This window comes from Melospiza georgiana, chromosome 21 (genome assembly GCF_028018845.1).
Source record: "Melospiza georgiana isolate bMelGeo1 chromosome 21, bMelGeo1.pri, whole genome shotgun sequence".
In the NCBI taxonomy this organism is placed as follows: domain Eukaryota; kingdom Metazoa; phylum Chordata; class Aves; order Passeriformes; family Passerellidae; genus Melospiza; species Melospiza georgiana.
In genome coordinates this window covers 1,305,001-1,318,705 of record NC_080450.1, presented here as the reverse complement: position 1 = coordinate 1,318,705, position 13,705 = coordinate 1,305,001, and the positions used below count along the sequence as shown (strand labels likewise).

General features: G+C 61.4%; 1 protein-coding gene across 1 annotated transcript in view; it reads right to left on the bottom strand.

The window, feature by feature from the left end:
- SDK2 (sidekick cell adhesion molecule 2) overlaps positions 1–13,705 on the bottom strand; it is a 55,162-nt gene that overhangs the window by 27,918 nt on the left and 13,539 nt on the right. Inside the window, exon 2 of the mRNA XM_058038755.1 lies at positions 6,156–6,315. Coding sequence (XP_057894738.1) covers positions 6,156–6,315 — 160 coding nt within the window. The remainder of the gene's footprint in view (positions 1–6,155; positions 6,316–13,705) is intronic.

The following is a 13,705-nucleotide window of genomic DNA, read 5'->3' as shown; positions in this document are numbered from 1 at the left end:
GTCAAGTGAGCATTAAAACACACTTAGCCGAGGTTTAACGACTCGGAGCATCCGAGCGGTGTCCCGGCCCCTGCTCCGGGCCAGCGCTCGATGAGGCTGCGAGGCGCCCCTGGAGCTCCATCAGCCGCGCTTAACCGCGCCATCGGATCGCAATTAGCTCCCGACTGGAACGGCCTCTCTCTGGATCCACGTGGCCGCTGCCCCTGCTCCTGCCCGGGCGCGCTTTCCCTCCCTCGGCCGTGGGAATTGGCAGCGCCGTAAATCGCTGCCTCAATTGGCCCTGCCAGAACAATGAGCCATTTAATAATTAATGCCCGTGTATTAATCAGCCTCCTTCCTGCAGAGCAGGGGACGGGGCGAGCCTCGATCCGTGCTGCGGCATCCGGAGGGCTCTGGTGCATTGCTGAGCACGGCCTTGGCCAACTCCCAGCTCCGGGGGCATCTCCTGCTCTGGCAGTCCCTGTCCTCTCCCTTTAGGATCCCAGCAAGGAGATTCCCCCCTGTGCCATCCCCAGCAGGGAGATTCCCCCCTGTGCCATCCCCAGCGTGTGTCCCCTGTGCCCACAGCGCCTCATGCCAAAGTTTGTGTCCCCAAAGTCCCAAACAAGGCACAGAGGACGGGCAGGAGCCTCCTCCCCAGCACAAACATTCCCAGGAAAATCCTCCCCCGTGCTGCCCACGCCCCTCACCAGCATTCCTGGGGCTCTGCCACCCGTAGTGACACCAAAAGTGGCACCGAAAGTGACACAGGCCAGGCTGGAGCCACAAGAACCAGGAAAGCCCTGCAGGGCCCCCACCCAGCCTGGCTGCAGCCCTTCCAATGTTCTTAATTAACTCATTGCATGGTAATTAGCCCCCCAAGGCAGAGGGATGGGCGTCACACCTGGGCTGGCAGAGGGCTGGCCCCACAGAGCAGGGATGAGCTCCCAGCAGGAATCTGGGGGTGATTCATCCTGTTTGCCCCAGGCCTGGCATTTTCAGAGGCTCCTGGCTCCGTATTTCACATAATTTGGGGACAAGCTCTGGGCATCAAACATTTGGGACCCTCATCAAACATTTGGGACCCTCGTCAAACATTTGGGACCCTCACCAGGCCATAAATGCACATCAGAGTCCCGTGTGCACAGCCAGTTGTGTCCCTGCACCCCCAGGGGACTCCCCAAAACAGCCCAAGGGAGGAGTAGGGCTTGGAAGAGCCCCAAATCTGCCCCAAATCCGGGTGAGCCCACACAGAAAGGAGATGGAGCTGGATCAGAGGCACCACGCGCTGGGAAACCCACCCCAGGGCTGGCATGGGATGGCACGGGGAGGCTCAGCTGTGCCAGCCCTGCTTGGCAGAGGGGAGCTGGGGCAAAGCCAGAGATGGAATGACACTGCTCCAAGCTCCACAAAGGGGAGCTGGGCTCCTGAGAGCAGGCAGGGAATCCTTCGGTGGCTGCCGGGCTCCTGCACCAGCTGTGCAGGCCACGAGCGCTGATTTAGGAGCCAGAGGATGCATCTCCACGGATGGGAGTCTGTCCAGAGGTAATCTATGTGTAAGGTAATTTCCAAAGGCAGCAGGACTCGATGCAGCCCTTAATAGGACAATCTCATGTGATAAATTACCAGCCCCAACTAATCTGCATGTTAAATTTCTTGTGTGAGAAATAAATATCCTCAATTCACCAGAGAAGCGCTTTCCCTTCCGAGGATTTCATTAAAGACATCAAGCTGCCTGATTTGCATGTTGTGATTCCTCATCCCAGCAGCTCCAGCACGGGAGGGGTCCTGGAGGCACAGCCAGGGCTGGGCCGGGGCACCCAGCTGAGTGCGGGGGCACCCAGGCTGCGGGCACAGAGTGGGCACCAGAGGGGGGTCCCTGGGGGGCACCCAGAGCAGGGATCCCACGGGGAACGGCCTTGTGCACCCCATGGCAGTGGCAGGGGATGGAGGGAGGGGAGGGCAGGTGATCCCTGATCCCATCCCACACACCAGGAACGTTCTTGGGATCACAGACCCGTGGGCACACAGAGCCAGGCTGATCCTGAGCCCCCCAAAGCCCCAGGAATGCTCCTAAGGGAGGATGGCTCCACACACACAGAACCAGGCTGATCCTGAGCCCCCCACAGCCCCAGGGATGCTCCTGAGGGAGGATGGCCCCACACGTACACACACAGACAGAGCCAGGTGATTCCTGAGCCCCCCACAACCCCAGAGATGCTCCCAGGGCAGGAAGGCTCCACATACACGAAGCCAGGTGGTTCCTGAGCTCCCCAGAGCCCCAGGGATGCTTCTGGGGGATGGCACACAGAGCCAGGCTGATCCTGAGCTCCCCACAGCCCCAGGGATGCTCCTAAGGGAGGATGGCTCCACACACACAGAGCCAGGCTGATCCTGAGCCCCCCCAAAGCCCCAGGGATGCTCCCAGGGGAGGAAGGCTCCACACACACACACAGAGACAGAGCCAGGCTGCTGCTCAGTCCCTTGGGGTCCCTCCTGCTCCATCCCCCAGCATCCTCCTGAGGGAAGCAGCTCAGCTCAGCATGCTCCTGGACCCAAGCTGGGATGCTCCATCCCCAGGGATGCTCCGGGGGATGAGCCCGTGGTCAGGTCACACACAGAGCCAGGCTGGTGCCCAGTCCCCCCGGGCTGGCTCCACAAGCACACAGACAGCCCCGGGCTGCTCCCCAGGCCTTCTGCAGTCCCGCATGGCACCGGATCCCCCGGGATGCCCCTCGGGGAGGTTGGTGGGGATGCTCAGAGAGCCGGGCGCTCCCCGGGGATGCTCCCGAGGGATCAGCTCCAGGCACGGGCACCGCCGCTGCCCTGCCCGGGGCACGGACAGACCCGGCCCGGTGCCCACCTGGCCCCGGTGAGCGCCCAGAGCCGCTCCGGTGGCGGCGGAACCGCTGCGGGAAGGAAAGGGCGGTCGCCATGGAAACGCTGCCAAACTGGGATGAGCGGCTCCTTCCCTGGAAACGCGGCCACCCCGAGCTCCTGCGACCACCGAGAGATCCCCCGGCCACCGAGAGTTCCCCGGCCACCCCGAGCTCCCCCGACCACCGAGAGCTCCTCCAAACCACCCTGAGCTCCCCCGACCACCCTGAGCTCCCCCGACCACCAAGAGATCCCCCGGCCACCCTGAGCTCCTCCAAACCACCCTGAGCTCCTCCAACCACCCTGAGCTCCTCCAAACCACCCTGAGCTCCTCCAAACCACCCTGAGCTCCTGCGACCACCCTGAGTTCCTCTGATCACCCTGAGCTCCTCCAAACCACCCTGAGCACCCCGAGCAGGGCGGCTCCACGGGCACAGGGGGACAGCCAGCCCCTGCCCACAGCCCCACAGTGGGAAATGCACGAGTGGCACTGCAGCCAGAGGGATGCCCTGCTCAGGAGAGGGGCTGGGGAGCAGTAGTGAGGATGATGAGGGTGGAATGCTTGGAGACTCAGCCCTGGCTGCGAAACACGAGGTGAAGCCACCAAGCCTGGCTGGGAACCATCAGTGATGCCACCAAGCCCAGCCAGCCCCCACAGCACACTGTCTCCTCCAAACCCTTCCTCATGGGCACAGCCAGACCCTCAGAATGTCCTCCTGTCCTCATATGGGCACAGCCAGGCTCTGGGAATGCCCTCCTGTCCTCACGGGCACAGTCAGACCCTCAGAATGCCCTACTGTCCTCATGGGCACAGCCAGGCTCTGGGAATGCCCTCCTGTCCTCATGGGCACAGCCACACCCTGGGAATGCCCTCCTGTCCTCATGGGCACAGCCAGGCTCTGGGAATGCCCTCCTGTCCTCATGGGCACAGCCAGGCTCTGGGAATGCCCTCCTGTCCTCACGGGCACAGCCAGACTCTGGGAATGCCCTCCTGTCCTCATGGGCACAGCCAGACCCTGGGAATGTCCTCCTGTCCCTGGACTGACGGACACACAGCAGCACCGAGCTGGGAGGGACTGGTGCACCCCAAACCCAGAGCCATCCCCAGCCCCACATGGCCAACGCCATCCCTGAGCCTCCCTGGCCATCAGCAGCAGTCCTCCCCTCTCCAAGGATTTCTCTGTTTCTAAACTCGTTAACTTTTAATTACAACCTTCCCACTGCCTGAGCGGGCTGGCTCCGCGCCACCGACAGCTCTATTAAAATTCAATTTCTGCCCATCATAACTAATTTTGGTCCTTCTCCTCCTCACCAGCAGCCTCCAGTGCCAGGCACGACAGCCAAGCCCTCGTCCCCACTCTCCAAATCCCCACGGAGCCGCGGGCAGAGCCAAGGGATGCTGGCAGGGTCCAGGGGAGCCCAGCAGGGATCTGGGATTTGCTCGGCGCCTTCTCTGCTCCGTTGGCTGAGCTGGGTTTGTTTGGGTTTTGGGTTTTCCCCACGTGTTTGTTTGCTTGGGTTCTCGCTTCCTGCCTTAATCCTTTCTGCCTGAGTGCTGGAGCTGTGGGGTCCAGGGCAGGGGAGGCACCTTGGAGCAGGGATGGGGGGATTTGGGGATGGAGGGATGCAGGGATATGGGGATGCAGGGATGGAGGGATGCAGGGATACGGGGATGCAGGGATTTAGAAATGCTGGGATGGTGGGAAACAGGAGTGGAGGGATGCAGGGATAGAGTGATGTGGGAATGCAGGGATGCAGGAACTCAGGGATGCAGGGATTCAGAAATGCAGGGATGCAGGAATGGAGGGATGCAGGGTACAAGGATGCAGGGATGTGGGGGATGCAGGCATGCAGGAGTGCAGGAATGCATGGACTCAAGGATGTGGGCTGCAGGGATGCAGGAATGCAGGAATGCAGGAATGCATGGATTCAGGTATGCAGGAATGTGGAGGTACAGGGTACAAGGGTGCAGGGATGCAGGGATGTGGGGATGCAGGAATGCATGGATTCAGAAATGCAGGGATGCAGGAATGGAGTGATGCAGGGATGGAGGGATGCAGGGATACAGGAATGCAGGCATTCAGAAATGCATGGATGGAGTGATGCAGGGATGCAGGAATGCAGGCATTCAGAAATGCACGGATGCAGGTATGTGGAGCTGCCTGGCACCCCGGAGCACAGGCACCACTGCTGGGCCCTTTCCTACTGAAGGGCCAACTGAGGCACGGATCAAACCCAGCAGAAACTCAGCCAAAGGAGGCAGAACGTGCGGTGTTACATTTTAACACCACACACCATTTAAATAAAATGTGAACCATTTAAATAAAATGTGACACCACAAGAACGCCCACTCTGGGTTGGGAGGTGACCCCCAGGCATCCCAACCCGCTCCCAGGGCAGAGCAGCTCCTGACTCCTTTCTCCTGCCCGGGAAAGAGCCGCATCCCCAACAGGGAATTGAGGGGCTCAACAGCTCCCTGCACCTCCACACCAGGACAAGGGACGAGGGTGTCCCACAGGCGGGGACTCGGGGCGCTGCAGAGCTGCAGCGGTGGCTCGGGAGGGGACAGTCCCCAGGGAGGGCCCGGGCTGCAGGAGCCCAGCAGGGCACAGCCGTCCCCAGCCGCGCTCGGCGCGTTCCTGCATCCCGGAGCAGCCCCAGCGTTGCTACAGCAACACGAAGCCTCTGGATTCGATGCTGGGAAGGGGGAACGGCTCGTCTCAGGCTGAATTATTGATTAAAACAGAGAGGATGACACACACACACTCGCAGGAGACGGCCAGAGGTGCCCGCCTTGATTTAAAGGCCATCTCCAAGGGGCTGGAGCCGCTCCGTGCCAGGAGCAGTTGGCACAGGGGGCCGGAGCCGGGCACTCTCCCGCAGGGAGCCCCGGGGGCTGTGATGCACAGCCCGGTGTTGAGGTGTTAATCCGCTTGTGCAAACACCTCCTCCCCGCTGCTGACCTGCTTAAGGTCCCGTTTGCTCTGCAAACAGAGCCTCGGCTCCGGGGCTGCCAAGAGCAACCTCTGTGGCACCTCCCAGGATGGCAGCCCTGGCACTGGCACCCGCCAGGGAGCAGCATGACGGGCAGGATTTGCCACGGATGCTCGGGAACGCTCAGAATCCAGAGCCACCGAGGCCGGAAAACACCTGCAAGGTCATCGTGTCCCAGCTGTGCCCCATCCCCACCTTGTCCCCAGCCCAGAGCTGGGTGCCAGCTCCAGTCCTCCCCTAGGGATGGGCACTCCAAACCTGCCTGGGCAGCCCTGCTGATGGCTGGCCGCCCTCTGCAGACTCACCTGTACTCCAGGGAGAACTTGGTGAGCTCCTGGCTGTTGTGCAGCCACTTGAACTCCAGGGGCCAGCTGCCCTCGGCCATGCAGGTGAGCACCAGCCGGTTCCCTTCCAGGTGCACCTGGCTCCGCACCGGCTCCGTCTTGAAATACGGGGACACATCATCTGTGGGGAGAGAGGGACAGGGATCAGGGCCCCACAGCCCCGCGGAGCACTCGGCACCGCTGCCCCTGGCAGAACAGAATGATTTGAGGTCCTTTCCAGCCTAAAACATTCCACGATTCCTTTGGCATCACCCCGCTGCCCCCTGCCCGCCCCAGCCCCCTTCCCTGTCCCTTGTCCCCCCCTGAGCCGTTCCACAGACCATCCTCAAGGGCTCAGCCCGCTGCAGGTTTATCTGAGCTGTGCTTTGCTTTATTCCCAGCTCCCTTTGTAGCATCTCGGAGCTTTTAACTCGGGGGGCGAAGGGGCGGAGGGGCTGCGAGCCGAGCGAGGCGCAGCCACTTACTCCTCTCCTGTTTTATTTGCTAAGTAAAACTATAAATCGAACCACACAGCTCCATTTTCTGCTTAACAAATGGAAGCCCTTTTACTTCAAAGGCACATTCATATTCCCCAGCAGCTTTCAAGTGCACGTTCAATCACAGCTCTGGGCTTTTTCTTTGGGGTAGGGCTCTGCTTTCTTGTCTGCTCGGGCTGGATTGCTGCCGTGGATCCCTGGCAGCGGCACCAAGGCAGTGCCCAGCACCCTGGGGCTGTGACAGGAGTTTGTGGGAGCCAGAGCTGCACTGGGGGTGCCTCTCCTGCACACCCACATGGAGATGCCCAGGGGATTTGCACCACCCTGCCTGGCAGAGGGCAGGGCACAGCGGTGCTGGGTGCCAGGCGGGTCATTAGGAAGGGAAGGAGCAGCTCGTGGCTCCTTAATTCAATCTTCCTCTCTGACCTTCCAGCACCAGCTGGAAGGGGCAGCCCTCACTACTCTTGATGTCCCTGCCTTGGATCCAGGATGGATTCAGACACTGGGGCACCGGGGAATGGCAGCCCAGCACGTCCTGGGTGGCACAGGGGCAGAGGGGTTTGGCACCACTGCTGCGAGCCCAACCCGTGGCCATGCTGTTCCCTGGCCTGGTGAGCTCAGGGCAGCCCTGCCACCCTCAGCATGCCCAGGAGTGGGGACAGAGATGCCACGGAGGTCACAGGAACGCCCCAGAGCAGGGCCTGTGCCACCTGTGCACGCCACATGTCCCCACACCACGGCAGGGCTTGACCTGCAAGGCCGGGGCATCGCCCACGCCACCCCTTTGGAGACTTGGGGATTATGGCAGTGCCCAGATGGGGACGTGGCACAGCCAGATGGCAGCTCTGGATCCAAACACCTCCTGCATGGAACCAGTCAATGAGCCATGCGCCAGGCTGGCATCCACTGGGCACCACGCAGCTGCAGGGAGCATCCAGGCATGGCACAAGGGGCTGGAACCCAGGGAATGCTGATTCCTCAGGGAATGCTGGTCCTCAGGAAATGCTGATTCCCAGCGAATTCTGGTCCTCAGGAAACGCTGATCACCAGGGAATGCTGATTCCCTCAGGACCACCAGGCTGTGCTGGATTTCTGATCCCTCAGGACCACCAGGCTGTGCTGGCAGTGCCCAACTGAGCACTCCAAGGGCACAGTGGGACTGACACTTGGCATGCCCGGTGCACCCCCTGCACCCAGCACCTGGGAGGCACCTGGGAGCTGTCCTGGAGGTGCTTGGGAAGCATTTGGGGAGCGTTTGGGATCAGGGTGCCGCTGCTGCACCTTCCCCCGGGCCCGCCCGCCGCTCGCATCCATCCTAATTTGATTTTAAGCAGCTAAGGCTCATCACGCTTTGAAGCGCCCGAGCCATCTGTTCTGCATTAAGGGGTGAAAAACGGCGCAGAGGAGGAGAGGCGGCTCCTAATTCCGCACGGGTGGGATGGGATGGGATGGGATGGGATGGGATGGGATGGGATGGGATGGGATGGGATGGGATGGATGGGATGGGATGGGATGGGATGGGATGGGATGGGATGGGATGGGATGGGATGGGATCGTTCCGGGCTGACCCGCCCGCCAAGGGCACGGCCCGGCCCCCGCAGTGCCCCCAGGAACGCAAACCCAGCCTAAGAGTGAGGGCAGGGGTCCTGTGAGTCCCCTGTGAGGGGTGAACGTGGCACTGAACTGGATGGGATCCTCCTCATCCTCCTGGGAGCCCAACCCAGCGCCAGGGGCGGCTGGAGGAGAGGGGAGATCCAGGGAGGGAAGGTGGCTCCTTAATTCCAGCTCTCCAAAGAGGCCTCCAAGGACAAGACCAGGTGTTCCAGGTGTTCCAGGTGTTCCAGGTGTTCCAGGTGTTCCTGGTGTTCCTGCTGTCCCCAGGGGGTGCTCGCACCAATTCTTGGACAGGAGAAGAGTGGGGAGCCCCAGTGCTGAGCAGGGCTGCCCCCTCATCACCAGCCCCTTCTGCAGCCCCCCAGCCTCAGTTTCCCTCTCCAGCTGCACCAGCCATGCCAGCTCTGCTCCCTGGGGACAGCTGCACTCTCCCAGCACCCCTGGCAGGCCCTGGCACCACCAAATCCGGGCTCGTGGAGCTCTCACGGTGCCGCCATGGACGGGAGCTGCCATTCCCCTGCCCTGGGGAAGGGTTGGCGGTGGATGACAGCCACGTCCCCCCCACAAACGAAGGGTCATTACTGCTCATTCCGCCTCTCCCCCATCTGTTGTGACTGTTTACACTCCGCTTGCTAATTAGAGGCTAATTAGTTGGTGCAGAAATTCATCACTTTCCAAACACAGGCGGCAGCGAGGGGCGGCTCCGGCAACATCTGCACATCTGCCGGCGGGCACGGGGACACTGAACAGCTCCTGTGCCACCCCGTGCCACCCCTGCCGTGCCAGCAGTGTCCCCTCCGCCGAGAAAGGTGCCACCAAACCCCCGTGTCCCCATCCTGCCCTCGGGGCTGGGCTGGCAGCGGGGAGGGGGACAGGGACAGGGAATGGGGACAGGGACAGGAATGGGGACAGCGACAGGGACATGGACAGAGACATTCCCGGCTCTCTCCCTCCCCTGCCGATGACAATTTAATGCCAGGCCCTGGCACGGCACTAATCCCGCCTAATGGGATCGCAGCCCTGGCCCCCGCGCTTGAGTTACATCAGGGCCGGGGGCTCTGGGGCCGGGATGTAGGGCAGGGCTCCCTGAGAGCCGTAATGGATCCTAATTCCCGGCCCTAATGGGCCAGCCGGGCACTAAGCTGCCCTCTGTCCGCCTCCAAATCCCTCCTGATGGGAAGGACGGGGAGGCTTAGGCCGGGAGGGATGCCGAGGGGGCTCTGGGGATGGGGGTGCAGCCCCCTCCTGTTCCTGTTCCTGTCCCTCTCAGGGGCAGGGTGGGGATGGGGGCAGCAGATCCGATCCCTCAGGCCACCCCCGAGGCTTGTGGGACGGCCGGGTCCCCTCCTGCCTGGCGCCACCACCCAGGGGACAGCGCAGTGCCCGTGTCTGTGCTCAGAGCCCCTGGGGTGACATCCAGTCCCACCACTGCAAGGGGACCGGCCCGGCCCTGCTGACCACCACAATCCAGGAATCTCAATGGGGCTGATGCCCACCAGGACCTGGGGGATGTCCTGGACCCATCCCACCCTCACCTGCTCCATCCAACCCCAGGGAGCAGCACCTGCCTCAGGGAAAACAGCTCCATCCTTCTCCTCCTTCCCAACAACCCTCCTCTGGTCCCACCACGATGCAGCCCTGCAAGTGCCACTGCAGTGCCCACACCCTGCCTGGAGCACAGAGAGGGGACACAGCCAGCTCCCTGCAGCTCCCTCGGCTTCCCAGGGGCTCCCCATCCTTCCTGGGGCATCACCACCCAACAATGAGGGTGCCAGCCTGGAAAGGAGGATGTCAGCACAGTAAAGAAGGTGCCAGGAGCGGTGGCACTGCCACCAAGCAGCTCCCACCACAGCCCCCCCAGCACGGGGAGATGGAGCTAAATCTCCTCGGCATCAGGCTCTCGCTGGCTCCGCAGCACGAAGAGATTAAAAAACAATAAAGAGAAAGCGAAACCCTCCGCTATAATTACCAGCCTTTAGCCGCCAGCGGAGGCAGGAGGGAGGGAGGCAAGGAGAAAAGGGGGGGAAAAAGAAACAGAGGAGAAGAAGAAATCCACTAAAATTTTAATAGGAACCACTGCATTTAATTTAACGACACATTTTTTCAATTACCAGAATAATTGTTTTATTCATAAAACGAGTTTCAATAAGAGGGTAATTTTCCTTTGTTTTTATTATTCATTTGTGGAACATATTCTCCACACGGGTCCTCGGCGCCGACACAGCTGGGGGGAGCTGGGGAAGGGGGGAGCATCACCCAGAGCCCCCAAAAACAGCAAAACAGCACCCATAGGGACCAGAGTGTCCCCAAGCACCCCAGGGGTGTCACAGGCTCAGGTGGCCCCAGGGGATCCTTCATGGCCATCCCAGGGGTGACAGGGACGTGGTGGCCCTGGGCACAGGTGGATCCCTGCCCACACAGCCATGGCTACATCCCATTCCTGGCTTGTCAGGTGCCAGGTGAGCTGGGGAAGCATCAATTTGTCAGGAGGGGCTGGCAAAGCCACCAGGGGGATTTGATGGCCCTGGCGTCCCCGAGGGCACAGAGCCACCGCCCTGTGGTGCTCCTGGTGGCCCTGGTGACACCTCCCGGGGTCCCTGGTGGTGGTGGCAGTGCAGGGGGGGGGTTGGAGGCTCTCTCCAGCGCTGCCAGAGCCATTAGTATTCCTGAGACACAGCTCCAGCCCCTTCATAAAAAGCAAACACGGAATTGAAATGCCGAGCGCCGCCGGCACCTGGGGAGCCACGGAGCGCGACGGTGCTGCCAGAGGGGACCGAGGGGACCGAGGGGCTGGGGGAGCCGAGGATGGAGCCAGGAATGAGTCAGCGAGGTTTGGGAACCTTGGCTGGGCCCTGCTCGCCCTCCTCCCAACACCTGAGCCGGGGCAGAGCAGCCTGAGCCACACCCTGCAGGGCAGGAGGGCTCCATCGTCCTCATCCCGGCTCCATCCTCATCCCCGCTCCGTCCTCCTCATCCCAGCTCCATCCTCCTCCTCCTCATTTCATCCTCCTCATCCCGGCTCCATCCTCCTCATCCCTGTTCCATCCTCCTCATCCCGGCTCCATCCTCCTCATTTCATCCTCCTCATCCCAGCTCCATCGTCCTCTTCATCCCAGCTCCATCATCCTCATCCCAGCTCCATCCCCCTCCTCATCCCTGCTCCATCCCCCTCCTCATCCCAGCTCCATCCTCCTCATTTCATCCTCCTCCTCCCCGCTCCATCCTCCTCCTCATCCCAGCTCCATCCTCCTCCTCCCCGCTCCATCCTCCTCATCCCAGCTTCATCCTCCTCATTTCATCCTCCTCATCCCAGCTCCATCCTCCTCATCCCAGCTCCATCCTCCTCATCCCTGCTCCATCCTCCTCATCCCAACTCCATCCTCCTCATCCCAGCACCACCACAGCCAAAACCACAGAGTCAGCCCATGCCAGAGTGGTTTGTGTTGGGGAAGTGTTCAGAATCCATCCAGTGCCACCCCTGCCATGGCAGGGACACCTCCCACCATCCCCTGTCCAGCCAGGCCTTGGGCACTGCCAGGGATCCAGGGGCAGCCACAGCTGCTCTGGGCACCCTCACAAATAAATAATTTCTTCCAGGAGATCCCTCCCAGCGTTGGCTCTCGGTGCTGAGCCCAGCAGAGCTACAGGGACACCCAGCTGTCCCCTGCTGTTCCCTCAGGCTGGGATGGAACAGTGCCAAAGGCACCTGGCACGGTCCCACCCATGCCACCCCATCCCATCCCATCCCATCCCATCCCATCCCATCCCATCCCATCCCCAGGGACCAGCCCGGCTGCCCCACACACCCCCAACCCACAGCGTGTTTTTTGATGTGCCTTTTTTTGCCCTTTTCACTAAGAAAAAGACTTATAATTGCAGATGTGACCATTAATCCTCCCAACTTACTTTGTTCCCTTCCTTACCCGCTCTCCCCTCCCTCCTTTTCTCCCCCCACTGAGACCAAGAGCTTTAAAACTCTCCTTCTGGCTATTAATTAAAAGCAACCTCTCCACTGCCGTGAGTGTACTTGCCATAAATTAATAGCAGCCTTCTTAATCAAATCTTATCTCCTCTCGGAGCGCGGGGCCGGGCGGGTATCCCAGCCTGCCCAGCCATGAAATGCAATTCCCGATGCTCCAGTGGCCTCGGCTCCTCAGCCCCATCCCCTCCTCCGTGGCTCGGGTACCGGGGCCGGCCCGGAGCCCCCACCTGGGCCGGGAGGAGGAGAGGGGGCCCGGCCACCGTGCGCGGAGGTGGCTCCCGGAGGACACGCTCCATTTCTCAGCCATTTACCGCGTTTATCCGCAGCCCCTGCGGACGCCGCTCGGCTTCCTGAATTATTTACGAGGGGGGTTCGGTGCTGCCGAGGCGGCGGCAGAGCCGGGCTGGGGGGTTCTGCTGCCGGAGCTGGGCGTGGGAGGCGGTGGGGACGCGGCGCGGATTTCGGGGGGTCGGTTCCTGGGCTGGTGAGCTCACGGTGCTCTGGTTCCCGCAGAATATCGGGGAGCATCGTGCTCCCGTTCTCCCATCCCTGTCCCACCGGGTTTTCCTTCCCCCCACCCCATCCCCAGCCCTTCCCTGAGGCGCTGATTCCTCAACCCCACAGAATTCCCAGAGCAGGACCTGGACGTGGTGTCCTGCAGCTCCTGGGGCTGCTGCCCCAGCCCTCTCCTTTGCAATGTGGAAAACACCATTGGAGATTATTTTCCTTCTGATCTCCCACTAAAAGGAGCTAAGGGGGTTTTCAGCCAAGGCTCACAATATTCCGGTTCCCATAGACTATTGGAGAGCATCATGCTCCCATTCTCCCATCCCTGCCCCAGGTTTTTTCCTTTCCCCACCCAATCCCCAGCCCTTCCTCTGAGGTGCTGATTCCTCAACCCCACAGAATTCCCAGAGAATTCCCAGAGAATTCCCAGAGAATCCCTAGAGGGACAGAGGGGACCTGGATGTGGTGTCCTGCACTTCTGGGGCTGCTTTCCAGCCCTCTCCTTTGCCGTGTGGAAAACAGAGCAGTTCCTGGCTCAGGTCACAGCTCCTGCCCAGCTGGAGATGGGCAGCTCCTCTCCATCCAGCCCCCAGTGCACTTGTGCAGCTGCTTGGGCACCTCCTGACACAAGAAAAAGGAATTTTGGGTCACAGGGAGCTCTGGGGATGTGGGGACACCCATAAGGTGCCCGTGACCCCAGAAGGGCTGGCAGAGGGAGCTGGAGCTGCCCTCAGCAGCCCAGAGAGGAGCTGGGCTGAGCCCAGAGCTCCAGCCCTGCTGGGCCGCTCCCTGCGCTCCCTCGGGGGGGATTTGGGGTTCCCTACATGCCCTAAGCCGATTGCAGAGGTGTGGTAACGGGATTAAGGGGAGGCTGAGCAAAGGCAGACCTGGAGGAGCTGCTCAGCAGAGCTCCCGCCCGTGTGACACCGCAG